Source organism: Penicillium expansum (genome assembly GCF_000769745.1).
Source record: "Penicillium expansum strain MD-8 chromosome Unknown contig258, whole genome shotgun sequence".
Classification (NCBI taxonomy): Eukaryota; Fungi; Ascomycota; class Eurotiomycetes; order Eurotiales; family Aspergillaceae; genus Penicillium; species Penicillium expansum.
Window position 1 is genome coordinate 102850 of NW_015971248.1, and position 15431 is coordinate 118280.

Genomic DNA, 15431 nt, shown 5'->3' on the forward strand with positions numbered 1-15431 from the left:
GGTATGTTTTACTCTGTCCTCTTCTGTCACTTGTACTACTATAATCACAAGACCTTACTTCTAGGCCTACTGAATCAGGTTAATTGTAGTATTCGTACTTTCTGACCTTGGGTAGTAGTCGGCAATAAAGTGAATCAAGTGATAAATAGTATCCATTCTTTGACTATCTAGACGATTGCAAGTTGTCTCGGTGACATTATCCTCAATCCATTTTGATTTAAATACCAAGGTCAGTATGCAATTCATTCACTACAGGTCATACTTCAGTGCAATGCAGCTATTCCTAATAGCAATCCCCCTCTGCCATGCACTAGTCGCAGAACCCTCCATCCTGGAAGTCGATGTCGCCATCATCGGCGGTGGCCTATCGGGACTCTCTACCGCCAAAAGTCTCGCGGGAGTCAACAAATCCTTTGTCATACTGGAAGCACGAGACCGAGTCGGTGGTCGCGTGCTCAATGCCAACATGACAGGAAAGAGCATCCAAGAGCTAGGCGCCGCATACGTTGGACCAACACAAAACCGCGTGCTGGCTCTCGCAGCCGAACTCGGTCTACCAACCTATAAGACATACACGGTGGGGAATTCTACTTTCTATCGAAACAGCACGGCGCGTCATTATCAAGACAGCCTAGGCGGTATTCCCCCGGTGGGGTTAGACTCCCTTGTTGAACTTGCACTCTTCATGAACGACATCAATACCCTAGCGAGCAAAGTCGACCTAGAAGCACCATGGAATACCCCGAATGCCACGGCACTGGACTCAATGACTCTAGAAACATACGTCAACTCTCGACTATCCACCGCCGACTCTCGCGTTCTCCTCAACGTTGCCATCCCAGCCATTCTATCGACCGAAATGGGAGAACCGTCTCTGTTGTATGCGCTGTGGTGTATAGCCGCCGCCGGAGACGAATCGGGACCTGGAACTATCAACCGTCTCATTGGAGTCGACGGCGGTGCACAGGATAGCCGAGTGAGTGGTGGAACGCAATTACTGGCAACATTACTCGCCGAGAGACTCGGTTCACAAAACATCTACCTCAACACACCGGTACGCAAAGTCCAGCTCAAAGAATCCCGCTACCTCGTCTCGTCAGATAATGTCACCATCTCAGCCCGACATGTCGTCGTCGCCATGTCCCCGACTCTAGTAAGCCGCATTACATTCGACCCCCTCTTGCCCGCCGGACGAGATCAATTAAACCAGCGCATGCCAATGGGCGCACTTGGCAAAGCCATCGCTATCTTCCCGAGCGCCTGGTGGCGAGACGAGGGACTGAATGGCGAAGGAGTGAGTGACACCGGTGCGATCCGAGTGACATACGACAACTCACCGACTGATGGATCGTTTGGAGCGATGATGGGGTTTATTGAGGCGGATGAGATGCGCAAACTAGATACTGCGAGCGAAGACGAGGTCAAGCGCCAAGTCATGCAGAGTTTTGCGAATCTCTTTGGTCCTCGCGTAGAAAATGCTACTGATGTCCTTATTCAGAGATGGGATCTTGAGGAGTTCTCCCGTGGTGGTCCTAGTGCTTTCATGCCGCCGGGGGTTTTGACTCAGTATGGGCCTTATTTACGGGCTCCGGCTGGGAGGATCCATTTTGCTGGAACTGAGACTTCTCTAAGGTGGATTGGTTATATGGATGGGGCTATTAGTTCGGGGGAGCGCGTTGCTGGGGAGATATTGGAGAATTGGTGAATCGGGGGTTTGATTAAGGGGCTTTTTGCTTGGTGGATATCTTGAATTTTGGGCAAAATTGACCGAAAAATGGAATTTTATATTTGAATTTCTGTACTCTCGACACCAGTCTGAGACTTGACTTGGTTTATTGTAGTAATAGTTGGCGTTGAGCGTTATTTAACTAAATGAATATTATCTTTTGGGCGTCTTTTGGTTGATCTCTAGGAGCCCCGTCGAGGCAGTGTTTGGTATCTCCACTTTCACCTTAGTTCGTTCCTCACCTGGTTTGGGCAATGAAAAGAAAGGCAATTATTCTTTGGGCCTGAGGCGTCAATGTCATGCAGTAGCTTAAGTTTAAAGGAGAAAAGAACAAAAAGCTCCGTGCAATTTTGTGAGCTAGGTCAAAACCATGTTGTAGGACCTTGAGCATAAAGTTGCTGTCAAATGTGTCAGTCGGGATCTACTCCATCCAGTATTATGCATATATTAGTCCACACTAGGCAATTTATTCTAATTACTGTATCAGGAAGTATGTTATTCTTTTTCTACTGACCTAATTTACTTCTCCTAAAAAAAAAAGACCCCGTTAGGTCTAAATCTTTTACTACAGCCCTTTTTATTGCCGGGTGAACCGGAGGTATATAGCCGCCCCGGTTGGCGTCACGCTAACGGTTTCGGGACTGAAAAAGTAGAACTATATAAAACCGACAATCCCCACCAGCAATTACATGAGTCTTTGCCCCTGAACGAAGCACTTTTGCCAGTTGTCATGTCAAAATCCAAACGTCGTCACCACCCTACAAATCTGGTGCAGCAAACCCAGTCACCGGAATGCTCTTCGTCACCATCATCTCCAGTCAAGGAAAAAGGCCGGCGCCGTGATGACCAGCACAAGATCAAGAAGAGGCACAAGGCCAAAAAGAGGTTACCCTCGTCTTCGCAATTGTTCAAAAAGCACGGATTGAACTCGGAATCACCACAGGCGGAGTCATCCGATCATCCGCTCACGGACGATGAGCGAGCCAAACCACGCTCATTTGATAGCTCCCGAGTAAAGGTTCAGGATCCAGGATCATCACGCAAACGTTCACGGACTTCACTGCAGCGTACGCCTCCACTTCAAGTGAATACGGTGTATGAGTCTGAGTTTGAGTTCGAATATAAAGATCCGGCTCAGGCCAAGGCACTATTGAAGTCACGATTGACTTTTCGATCACCTCCATCATCACCGCAAAAGGTTGCAGGCCTCGAAAATGTCACGCTAGTCTCTGATAGTGAATGTGGGAACAAGGCCCGTGAAGTATCATCATCAGATACAGACTCGGAATCCGAAAGAGGAAGCAACCCAGCCTCGCCATCACCGTCATCTCCCTCATCGCTGCAAAGGCTTGTGGATCTTAAAAATACCACGCCAGTATCTGATCATGACCGCCAGCACACGCCTCGTGGGGCATCATTATCAGATTCAATGTCAGAGTCACAGTCAGTCATTACACCTGAATCGGAAATAGAATCTGTCTTGCCATCGCCAGCATTGCCAGAAAGAGTGCTGGGTCAGGAAAGAACCACACTAGTTTCTCACCATGACTATGGGCAGCAGACCCGTGAATCATCGACATCTGATGCTGACACTGAGTGGGAAACTATATCTGAGGCAGAACCGAGCTCAGAGCCGGAACTCTCCTCGTCGTCGCCTTCACCATGCAAAACGACAGCCCTGAAACGAAACAAATTAAATATATACCAGAGCTCGCGGCGCATGGCAGCGCCATTTCCAGCTCCCTCCCCACCGGACTGTCTCCGTGAATTTGAATCTGAACCTATCTTGCCATCGGAACATCGCTGGTCTATCTTCTCATCACTGAAAAGGTCGATCTATTCGGAGCCAACGATACAAAACTTCAGAAGTGAGCATTTGCGCAAAGCCTGCGAGTGGAAAAAACCACCAGCACCGTCGGAATCCCGATTAAATTCAGAAATAGGATTCGCAACTCCATCAAGGAAATCTGTGTCTGAAACAGAATACGAACCACATGAATCTGAACGTGAATCTCGAGATCTGTCTCCTACTCAAACAACAATAACACCAGCGTCATCTCCGCCTGTACCTCCAGTTCTCTCACAAGTTCGATCTCGACTCCTTTCTCCGTTTCCCGCGCCTCAACGCTGGTTACCTAGACTAGAAGGGCCAGATCAGGAATCGGCATTTATCCCAACTGTCTGGGCCCCGCGTCTCCGGCACAGATGCGACATCAAGCGCCCCAAAGTTCCTCTCATGATAAACGGCAAAAGGTTCCCAAGGCTTTTCGCTGAAATTCCGGCTGGTGGTCACGAGAATATCGAGTTCATATTCCCGGACAACTCCGATGATGATCCTGATTTTGATGATCCTGACATTGATGACCCTGATTCTGAGCTTCCAGGGGCTAAACGGCGTAGAGTAGGGTTGACAGAACGAGAGGAGTCACTTTCAGAGGCTCAGGAGTCAACAAATCCTGAGCTATTGCCAGAGCCCGAGCCAGAGCCAGAGGCCGATTCAGAGCCGGATCAAGTCATAGATCTCGGGGAATTACTTGACCTTGCTCGATCGTCGAATTTAGAGCCTTTGCCTGAGCTTGAATTATTAGATCCCGAGCCACTGTCCGTGCTTGAAAGATCATCAGACCTCGAGAGATTGAACCCTCAGAGATCATCGGGTTCCGAGAGCGACAACCCGCGCACTCCTACTTCTATCCGGGATGAGTTACCAGTATGGCGAACCAGGCATCTTAACAAGAAGATTGATGAGGCGGTTGTGATAGACAAGGAACAGAATCCGAAGTACTGGGGCGGTTCATGGATGAAAGAATATGCGAGAGGCGGGGAGATAAAGAAGCAGGTCGAGGCTGCGTACGCCCAAGAAATGAAGCAGAAGAAGGAAGACACGGAAAAAATGAAAAGGAAAAGACAGGAGAGGGATAAAAACCTGAAGGAGAAAAGGGAGAGAGAGAAAAAACAAAGGGAAGAGCAAAGGATGCAGCAGGAGAGGGAAGAGAGAGAAGCACAGAAGAAAAAGGAAGAGGAGAAAGAGAAGCAGAGGCAGCAGAAGGAAAGCCAGAACAGAGAGGAGTTGGAACGACGGAGGGCGAGGGCGAGGGCGAAGGACAAGCCGAAAAACGTGTTATCGATGTTGCGGGAGATGCTAGACGAGGAAAAAAGGACTGCAGGGGTTCAGGCTCGCCCTGAACTTATAGGAAATCAGAGTATTGCGGAGGTGCAGAGGTTACAGATAGCCATCGATGCAGTCAAGTCGTGGGAGCGAAAGAAGGAAAGGGAGAGGGAAATTGAAAGAGGAGAAAGAGGAGTATGAAGCGCTAGCAACTATTGGAAGCATCAGATGGAGAGAAACAATATCATGTACAATAGTAATTAACATCTTTGAGATGGGTAAGTGGGAATAGAAGAATGAAGAGGTAGAATTGATATATCTATTAGGGACGAGTACAGGGGATATCATCAAGGCATCACCAGGGCAGTAAATACCCTTCGATGCCAGTTTTGTCCGATATTGACACGCATAAGACGAGATATGGACACGAACAACCAAAAAAAGAGAGCAAGCTATGTTTCCAGCTTACTCCCATGCATCTCCCCAATCATCATCAGCCTCCTCGTCTTTGGGTTTAGTATCAATCTTCTTCGGTGCAACTACAGTCCTAGGCTTGGCAGAGCTTAGTGTCGACCTTGTGGTAACGCTGTTAGAAGAAGCGGCCTTGGTCAGACCCTTTGGCAGGGGATTTTTGGCCTTGGTCTGAGACTTCGCGGCCAGCCAGCCGGCAAAGTCAGGTTCACCACCATCATCGTAGGGTACCGCGGGGGCTTTGGTCGATGAGGGAACTGGAGATGTGGGTTTGGGAGAGGTTACAGCGGCAGTGAATGGATCGTCATCTTTTTCGTCGTCGTCCATGGCACCCCAGGCATCGAAGACGTCATCGCCCTCCTCTTCGGGCTCGTCGTGGACTACTGGGGCCGGGCGATCTGACATTGACCGGTTCAAGGGTTGAGTTGCGGGACGGAGGACTTGTTTAGGTAGTTCGGCTGGGGTTGAAAGTGATGGTTTGGCGGGACGAGGAACTGACGCTGAGCGGGCAGTTTCGGGGTCAACAGTCTTGGTAGCGTTGGCGGTAGGTTCAATCTCGCCGTTGGCAGTTGCGATTTTGTTTGTGAATGATGAAATGGCCCAGCCGGCCCAGGAATTATCATTGGGGGTCCCAACACGAGCATCGGGCTTGTTGACTTCTGCAGGTGCGGCAGGCGGTATGACGGTGTCTGGCATCGTGCTGGCATATTTCCGTGTCCGTTGGACATACACATCAAATGTCTTGTTTGCTTGATCGCGAATCAATCTGTTGAACGGTAAGGATCGGGCTAGAGTTAGGCAGGGACCAAGCAAGTTACTCACTTTTCCTTGTCCAGAAGTCCAGGGCAAATGGCAGGTAGGATCCTAACAGCACAGTCTTCCTCGCTAAAAACATCGATAGTGGCGGACAGAGCCAAAAACCCTGCGTTTCGAGCGTGGACAAAGGGATCTCTGATAGCTCTTGTGAATGCCGCAATAAGCACCTTGGAGCGAGTCTGCAAGAAACGTTAGCGACATGGCCCGGCATTGCGGATAAATCACTTACACTTTGACTTAAGTTCTTAGCAATCCGACCAAGACAAATTGTGGTGTTTGTCCGGATGCCAGGTTGCTCATCGTTAGCAGTGCGGGCGAGGAACTTCAAGAGTTCTCCATTGACAATCCTATCATTGAGTTTGTTGATGATAGTCAGGACAGCCTTCACTGTCTGTTCTCGAACCACCGGGGCAACATCGGTGAAACCGGAAGTCTATGCCATGTTAGTAGAACGTGCATTACCCAGAATCGGATAGCTTACCATTTGAGGGAAGATCTTGTCATTGACAACTCTCTGGGGAAGGTTATCGATGATTGACGGAAGATTATCCAAGAGGCAGACCCGCAATGCTCGATCAGGGTTGCCAAATAAGCGGACAATAACAGGAGTCAACTTGGCATTGAATTCTTCTGCCGAAAGCTTTGCTCCAATCTTCAGCGTAGCTCCAAGAACTTTCGGCCCGCCGCCACCAAATTCGACGGACTTGAGTAGCTCGGGGAGCACCTTCATCTTGAAGAATTCCTCTGGGAAGTCATCAGAAAGATTATCAAGTTCACTGCAAGTGGGGACATCTTAGCTCAAAAATCTTTATATGCAAGATGTTGGGAGGATACGCACTTGATAAATTCTTCACGCTCGGCGTCACTCTTGAGCCCCAAGCTGTCGATATCTTCAGTCAGTCGGATGAGTGGTGTCTGGAAGAATCCACCTTCTTTCTTTCCCTGCTCCACAAAATGCCCCGGGCTCAGTCGTAACTTCGGGTTGGCAGTGCAAAGACGTTTATAGCTTTGCTGCATGCTGGGAGGAATGTTTGTCGTCTTGCCAGCTTGGTCGCCGCCTGAGAAACCCCCATTGAAGACCTCGAAGATCAAGATACCCAGCCCGTAGGCATCGACTGCTGCCAAAGGATTGCGCTTGATAGTATCCCAGCCAGTTTTTACAACTTCCGGGGGCGTGTATCGACCGGCATCAGGCACACTGCTTCCGTACGTCTATGCATGGAGTCAGTACATGATGTCATTCGGGGTGTTTTCTGAATAAGCCAAGGCATGTTAACTCACATATATAATCGCATCGTCTTCCTTCATAGAGCTCAGAATGTCGAACCCTCCTAGCTTCCATTCGCCGCTCTCGCCTATGAACACCGATGATGCGCGCACGGCGCCGTGAACTGAGGAAGCATCGTCATTGATGAATTTGAGAGTAGTCTGCCCAGAGAAGTCCTGTCAGCAATGCCATGATACCAAATTCCCAAGAATATCGTACCGCCACAGTGTACAGCCCCCACTTGGCCGTCTCCTCACTCAAGCTCCTCCGCTTCACTGGCCAGCTGAGTGGCACGACTCGTTCCGTGACAATGTAAAGATTGTGCTCCGTCTGTCAAGTTGTAAGCTTCTGCACCATTATCCCATATTGAGACCAAAGGTACGAGTGCCAAGTATACCTCAATCGTATCCAAAACCTTGATAACACCAGGATGGCGCAACGTTCTAGACTTGCGGACCGCATTTTTCGCAAGAGGGAGGCGTGACTTGTTCGCATTGACATCAAATGCAAAAACACTGCAAGCGGAACCGTCATCCTATATGTAGCACGTCGTCGTCAGCTATTGAAGCTCGTCCCGCATGGGGGAAGGAACCAAAAAGCCACCGTACCCGTTTCGTACCGTTGTGCAGTGCCCAGACGGAATCACCGATGTCGACTCTGTCGCCGAGGGAGAAGGGAAGACCTCCGCCCTTCGCGATAGCGGATCCGATGGCTGATTTTAGGAAATCCATGGCCGCGGTGAGGCCGATGTGGCAGCTCGGGGAGTATTTGGGGTGTCCGGGGTGCGCGAGTCGGGGCGGCCAATAGCCAAGGGTTCAATATGCGGCGGGCTGTCGGGATTAGATCAATAGGTCGGATTAGTGACTGAAGATTATCAGAGACCAGATACAATGTTCTTGCAAGTCGGAATAGCCAGACACATTTAATGCCAAACCTCCTTTCACCCCCGCCTTATCGTGATAAACACTGCTTGCCTGAGGCCACCACGTGCTCCTATAAATAAAGCTCCGCTTTATCTTCCTTTTCTTCATCTCCATGCCACAATCCCACGCGTCTAATTTTGTCGCCAAATGACACTGAAACTTATGATACACATGCTACTACACTTACCTCCTTCCAGTCAACACTCACCCCCACACCAGTCGACAGTCCACAACCCTATTGATTAATCAGTAAGTCCCCGAATTCCATTCTCACACGTGTACACACAGTACACAATTCACCCAGCGACGCAAGTCCCCCCCCCTCCCTCTCCAATGATGTGAACTCTGGTAAAAGGTCAGACCAAGACCCAACACCACAAAAGAAGACTCACCCAACAAACCCGATGGTACTCCCGCAAATTCCAAAACCCACGCAAAACACCACAAACCGACCCCGGAGTGAACTTCAAGAGCTACTACCAGGCGTGCACGAACCAACCATCTCTTTCCAACAGACTTCACGTCTATTGGACCAGCCATGATAGTGCCACACCATCACAGAGCTGTGCCCAGACCACGACGACAGCCTCTTCCGATCACGCTCCTAATAACCAACTTCACATAACACCATTCCCCCCACTCTTCCCGCAGAACACAAATGTCTCCCGTCGGAGCGCTGGCAGGCAGCAGCGGGATTCTAGCCAATACCCCCATGGCTCGCGGCCACGTCAGACAAAGTGGCGTTGGTCCTGGATCGTGGGAGATACTGTGTATATCTATACTTCTGTCCGTCCTGAACCGGTACCGTGACTGGGCTTGGCGTGTGTGCGCTCCGCTGAGAACTCGCGTGCAATTACTGTAATATCTTTGCATATTGCGGTGTTGTATTGCTTGAGGACCGCCTCGGGATCATATCCTAGAGGTGTTTGGGTGATTGTGTACACGCTGCTGGGTCTATGGCGCGAGAAAGTACGGGAAACGGGGAGGTGGCGCTGCTATCTGGGGTTGCCGTGTCCGCTTCGCTTCCATGAGGACGGGTCGGCGACCAATGGCTGTGGCGTAAAGGGTACGAGGGTTTGGGGATTGGAGGAGGAAGAGATTTGGGCGGTTGAGTGACATTCTTCTAGTGTTCTTTGGGAAGGCTTGGAGTTGGACGTATTCTTGCTGGCGGCGTTCTGTTGGCTGTGCGAAATACGGACCTCTCTGTAGTATTCTCTCTTACTGCTTGGGGAGTGACATTTCTGACTATTCCTTCTCTCTTCTTCTTCCTTTTCTCTTCATTATCTGCTGTGAAGAGTGGTGTGGGCATGTTGTTGTGGGAGGTTGGGAGTTGGGAGTCGGAGAGGTGTGTTGGTTGGGGTGTGGGCTGGAGGTGTTTGGTTTTTGTGATGCTTGGTGGTGTTTTGGGGGTTTATTCTGGAGCTTGTTTATGGCTGGAGTGTGGTCAGAAGAATTTGCAATGGGGTGAAGCACCGCGGTGGGTTGATGTCTGGTGTCTGTGGCTTGGATGATGACACTGTTGAAATTCAACCTGAGGAGATGCTTCCCCTTGCACTCGACTCATTGTTCATTCGAAATGGGGTGCTTTGCAATTGCTGACATCTGCCAAAGTTATCTAGTATTGCTAATATTTGTTGGGATTCATCATGGGATTTGGATTTTGAGCATGAATATGGGTGATGGCTTTCGGACGTTTCCTACATGAAATGTTACATATTGACAAGTCGTCTGCACTTTTTGAGCCTTTTCTTCATTTTGCTTCGATGTATCTAGAAGACTTAGGAATGGAGAAAAGATAATTACAAAAGACTGCGAAAAAGACATGAAAAGATCGCATAAGCGGCCGGCTATTCTTGTATATTTACGAAGAATGGCAGAGGAGATTTTCATATAACCATTTCATTGCTAGGTGGGCATGGGTCCGCTGGAGCTATCTGTACTGTCAAGTTCAAGCATTTTCAACCACGCCTCACTCACTATTCCGCTTCCTCCCCAGAATGATCACCTGCATTCACATCACCATTCGACCAATCATCTCCAAGCCGAGACACAACCTATTGTAGAGCTCACTTCCCTCCATGGAGGTGCAGAGGCCAGTGGGCCCACCAAGGGCACACACAGACCTCCAACCAACAACTGAGAAGAAAGCAAGAGAACAGATAAACGAGAAAAAAAAGAAACAGGATAAGAGAAAACCAGAAGGAAGAGAACATCTCAAGTAAAAGAGAAACCCTCGAGACTTCAGCTCGATGATGACGCATGTGGATATGTTGTGCACTAGGTAGGCATACGACGATGAGCTAGGTTGGATATCAAATGCTTGATTTCAACAAGTTCATCGCCTAGAAATTCGGGTTTCATGTACACCACCAGATCGAGATCTGGAAAATAGATAGGCACAACTGGCAGACTGTCATGTCTGAGCATAGAGTCAGCGGATGTTGCGCGACACCACAAAACTGTTCACTCACCGAGAAAGTCTTGAGACGACATGAAGTTCACCGCAGAATTCAAATGTTCTGAAGACCGCGTCGATGACGGGGAAACAGATGAAGACGCGGTCATGGAAGAGTAACCGGGGTATTTGAGTTGGCAGGTGCCAATAATGCAGAGCGCGGACAAGTCACAGCTAAGCGATAAGATGTAGCATCATTCGAGGGAACCGCTCACGGCTTCATGATTCGTGTGGTTCATTTTCCTTCATCCGTTGCCTCAGCCGGGTGGGAAGCTCCAGGGGTTGTTGCTGGGGTATTAGCAGACATCTGGGGTGGCATTTGGGGCATTTGGTTGAAGCCGTTACTGGGTGTCCGATGCTGGTTAGGTGGGAAATGATGCGATTGATGAGGACTTGAGGAAAAGTGAGGCTGCTGTGGGTAGTTGCCACGGTTGGGAGGCACTGGGTTGGTTAAAAACTGGAGATGCTTGATGGGGGACTGTAGCCACACTCACTATGTCCCGACTGCTGAGGATATCCGGGTTGGCCAGGCATAAACATTATTGATTGAGGAGGCTGTCCAGATTGCGAGTTCTGGTGCATCATCATCGGCGCACCACGGCTCGGGCTTGGGTACCCACTATGCGGCTGAGGTGTATGTTGGGGATAGACATGGCCTGGGTTTGGGGAATACATGGGCATCTGTCCGTTATACGGAGTCATGCCTTGTGGGACTCCCATGTAGGGTCCATTCGAGGCCTGCTGCACCATCATAGGAGCTCCATTCACAAATTGAGGACCGCCACCTTGGAAAGGTCTCATGTGGCCTGGTTGGGGGCCACCGTAAAATTGCGGGACTGGTTGTGGGAAGGAAAGCTGAGCATGGGGAGCCATAGGGGACGGGTAGCCATGTTGCATCCGTGGGGACGGGAAAACCTGGGAGTTCGACGCGGACAACTGCATGCGGTGATGATCATCTACATGAGAGGGGCCATGGGGACCCTGAGAGTGAAGGCCATGAGGTCCATTCGAAGGACCAGAAGATGGCGGCATAGCTGGGTTACCTTGCTGGAAGTGGAAGGGAACTTGATGCTGCTGGGGAATGTTGGTGTTGTTGGATACGGAGCGACCCTGGGGTGATACTGTCGGCACGCCGACAGGCTGTTTGAACATCTGATCGTATGTCTTATCTTCGCTGCCATCCGCAGTGTCCCAAGTTGGCAAAGTCTTGTAAGGGGGTGGGATACCTCCATTCAACGTAATCAACCTTTCAGCGGACTCTGCATTTTCTTTCTTCATGCGCTTGATGGGATTAAACTGGTCACTGATCGAGGGGCGTTCAGAGACAGGCAGTGGCTTCCTTGGGCCAAAGAATGCAGTCGGCGTTGTGGCACGTGACACAGAGCGGTTACGAGAGAAAGGTCGTGGGCTTGCAGCAGCTGCCGAAGTACCAGGCGTAAACGTGCTCGCTGCGGGGTTTGGCTTGAATTCCATAGCTTTGACATTGAACTTAGTTGCCGCGGAAGACCCAGCCTGCGACTTGACGGGGCTGGTAATTCTCTGCTGGTCGCTGGCGGGACCAGTCGGGGGTCCACGGGCATCTTGAATGGGAAGAGGAGTTGGAACAGGTCCCATTCCCGCGCCCTTTCGTTGCTGCAGATTGTCCGCTAGTCGATGACTGAGCATACCAACACCAGGACGTCCCGGTGGAACGACTTGCTGAGGGAATCTTCCACCAGCGCCAGCGAGCGGCCCAGTGGGAGGATAGCCCTGACGAGTGCGGTTGTAATTTTGACGATCAGCGGGTGCAGATGGTGGCACAGCTCCAGTAGGTCCAGCACCACGAGCAGGTGGCTGTTGTTCTGTGGGAGGTGTGGTAAGCTTCGCCGTAGTCTTGTCGTCACCCTGTTGCAGGGCTCGTTGCATGATTGCTTCCTGCTTGAGCCGGTCCTTAGCTAAGATAGGGACAAGGTCCTTTGGCACAGGAGTCGAGAGTTTAAAGCTCTTGGAAAACTTCATCAGCTCGTTGAGTTTCATGGTCCGATCATATGAGGCCTGGTTGCGACGGCGCTCCTGCATCTTGATTTTCTCGCTATTTGCGAACTGACGGAAATGATCCAGCACCTCTACCTCCACGTTTGCGGTCGCATTTTCAGGTGCAGCCCGCTTTGCAGCGGGTACAGCGGATGTAGTAGGTACCACGGGTGTGACACTCTTGCCCAGGGCACTCTTTTTCTCGGTATCTGTTGTGGGTTGCAGCGATGCGACCAGCTCAGCTTGCTGGTCTGAAGGTGCAGCTTCCTTTGCCACACCCTGAGAGGGGATGGGGATAGGAGCGGTGGGGACTGGAGAAGGAACAGGCTGTTTGGTAGGTGCACTGGGAGTCGCAGCAGGCTGGGGAGCTGCCTGACGGCGTCCAGGGGGCATGTACTTGTTTGGCTGGCCGGATAGCAAGGGAGGGAAGGCTTTGTCTTCGCGGCGAACACCACTGTACTTGTCCTCTTCGTCTTGGTCGCCAGTATCCGGTGCTACAAGGCCACGCTCCTCGCGCATGTGGGCGTTATCCACATCTTGTCCTTCAATCTCACGGGCGATCCGAGCTGCCTCCGCCTGTTTCTGTTTGTAGTTGGGATCCGAACGGTCGAGGCGAGTGGTGTAGATGTTCTCATCATAGTTGGTCTTGGCGCCGAAAAGACGCTCGTTTGCCTCAAACTGGTCCCATCCTGCAGAAGTGTTGCTCGTGTCAAGTGACATATCAATGTCAGTCTCGGCAGGTTCCCAGCGCTGCAAGGTGCGCTCTCGCATGGTCAAATTTCCGGAGATATCAGTGTCGGTCCTGAAACCTTGGGAAGCACCTGTGGTCTAGATTAGTACATACACAAACGAATCTGACTAAACAAAGCAACCCGTACCGTTTGGTTCCTTGGCTGAAACTTCGGCTGTGGTAACGTTTGGAACGGCAATGTCGACGACATCCTTAATATCGAACGACATGGTATGCTCAGGCGCGGGGCCTATGTACGGAGTCGCGACATCGCTGATGCCGTTTGCCCGGGGCTGGCCCTCTTCCGAGGTTCGCTGGACCATCTTGAGCAGGAACGAAAGTTCGTTGGGCTCCATGGTCGAGGAAGAGAAGATACCGGTAAACTTCTCTCCGGTCTTGGTGGTAATGGTGGCGTGTAGGCCCTAGATAGCAGTTTAGAATTAATCGACAGGATGGTGGTGCGACTTGGCTTACAATGAAGCTGGCGAATAAGAAGACAAGGCGGTCATGAGCATGGTTGTCAGGGGTGTTTGACTCCTTTTGGTTGGGTCTTGGGGACCCAGACTGTTTCTGGTGGGTCATGTTGCCGTTCGAGGAAGTGTATGAAGATCGTTGAGTGATGGGGTTGGTCCCTTGGGTCCAGGCCTTGTGGGAGTTTGTGCGCCTATGCAGTAGAACATGCTTGCGTTAGCGGTACTAGTCACGAAACAGAGAACGACAAAACAGTTCTGTCATTGAATCCGACAGCTTCAATTGGCTCTTGTTGGCGCACAACTCGATGCAAGCCTGCAACTGAGCTCACCGGCTCGAAGGCGCGTGCGCGAGCTCAATCGCCAGCAAGACAAGTAAAGAGCACAATAAGAACAAATGAGGGGTTTTCCAAGTCTAGAGGAGATGGGAATACACAATAATATATTGTCTAGAAGGAAGAGCTAAACATACCGTTGCCCGCCATCGACGGGGCTGCCCGACTGTCGTCGGTTGTCGGACCCCTTGGTGCTGTTACTGGATCTCAGAGTGGATCGACCGGGGTTGGGGGCACCCGCGCTGGCATTGCCAGACGCGTTGTTGGCCGGCACAGAGTTGAGAGCGGAAGCCATTGATTGACTTTGGTGTCAGTCAGGGCAAGCTTGCGTCGTGGAACTTCGCACGGCGGAAAGCCGCGAGGATGAGGCACGATGCCACAACACACCGCCTGCACAAACAGGACTTGGGGGGGAAAGTGAGGGGGGAGGATAAGCAACCACCACACTGCGGAGATACCGGAATACCAATGTCAGGAAAATAAGGAAAGAGGAATGAAAGAGAAAGAACAGAAGGATAGAAAAAATAGAAGAAAGAGAAATGGACTTGTCGCAAGTTGATGGGGGAAGGGAACTCTGGAGAGAGAAGTCACGCGTATGGTATTGTATTTGTGTGTTACACCCTTTTTCTTTTTCTTTCTTTTTTCTCTTTTTCTTTTTTTTGGCGATATGACTTCAAATGTGCCAATAGAAATATTCTTATTGATTTCACAAAGGAATAATATGTATTGTTCTTATAAGTATTCTGTGCTCCTGGGCCTCCAACCCTAGGATAGGCCAATTGCCAATGTTACTGACAGAGTACGGGTCAGGCTGAGGTAGCTCCCACGTCCATACTATTGACCCCTCATAGAGTTTGAGACTATATTGCCCATAATACAGAATGATGGCATTTGTGCGATATAGGGTACCCATAAACCCATTAAAATGTATTTAACTACTTCCGACGCATAAAGCAGCTAATGGAACTACCAATAAAAACAAGCAAACCCGCATGGGAAATACGTGTATGTATACATCATCTTGTACGATCGACTGCATTGTCGGCCATTCACGGCGTTCCAAGTACTTGTCTCATTGTTCACATCATACTAGGAGCATGCTACCTCGTATCTTCT

At 50.3% G+C, this 15431-nt stretch overlaps 4 protein-coding genes across 4 annotated transcripts; 2 read left to right on the forward strand and 2 right to left on the reverse strand.

Annotated features, from left to right (window-relative positions):
* Window positions 1–271: 271 nt before the first annotated feature.
* PEX2_074610 (flavin monoamine oxidase family protein) lies at window positions 272–1705 on the forward strand (the record flags this gene model as incomplete). Its single annotated transcript, XM_016744731.1, has 1 exon — window positions 272–1705. One exon carries the CDS (start codon window positions 272–274, stop codon window positions 1703–1705), a length of 1434 nt encoding a protein of 477 aa, XP_016600651.1.
* A 751-nt stretch (window positions 1706–2456) lies between these two features.
* PEX2_074620 (uncharacterized protein) lies at window positions 2457–5036 on the forward strand (the record flags this gene model as incomplete). Its single annotated transcript, XM_016744732.1, has 1 exon — window positions 2457–5036. The coding sequence occupies one exon, from the start codon at window positions 2457–2459 to the stop codon at window positions 5034–5036; it is 2580 nt and encodes an 859-aa protein (XP_016600652.1).
* Window positions 5037–5300: 264 nt separating this feature from the next.
* PEX2_074630 (COPI-interacting protein CEX1) lies at window positions 5301–8120 on the reverse strand (the record flags this gene model as incomplete). Its single annotated transcript, XM_016744733.1, has 9 exons — window positions 5301–6072; window positions 6129–6301; window positions 6352–6555; window positions 6604–6898; window positions 6961–7334; window positions 7404–7550; window positions 7609–7719; window positions 7787–7924; window positions 7998–8120. The coding sequence occupies 9 exons, from the start codon at window positions 8118–8120 to the stop codon at window positions 5301–5303; spliced, it is 2337 nt and encodes a 778-aa protein (XP_016600653.1).
* Window positions 8121–11002: 2882 nt separating this feature from the next.
* PEX2_074640 (putative PAB1 binding protein (Pbp1)) lies at window positions 11003–14610 on the reverse strand (the record flags this gene model as incomplete). The annotated part of the gene is made up of 5 exons (XM_016744734.1): window positions 11003–11208; window positions 11262–13601; window positions 13659–13932; window positions 13985–14174; window positions 14453–14610. The coding sequence occupies 5 exons, from the start codon at window positions 14608–14610 to the stop codon at window positions 11003–11005; spliced, it is 3168 nt and encodes a 1055-aa protein (XP_016600654.1).
* Between the last annotated feature and the right edge of the window lie 821 nt (window positions 14611–15431).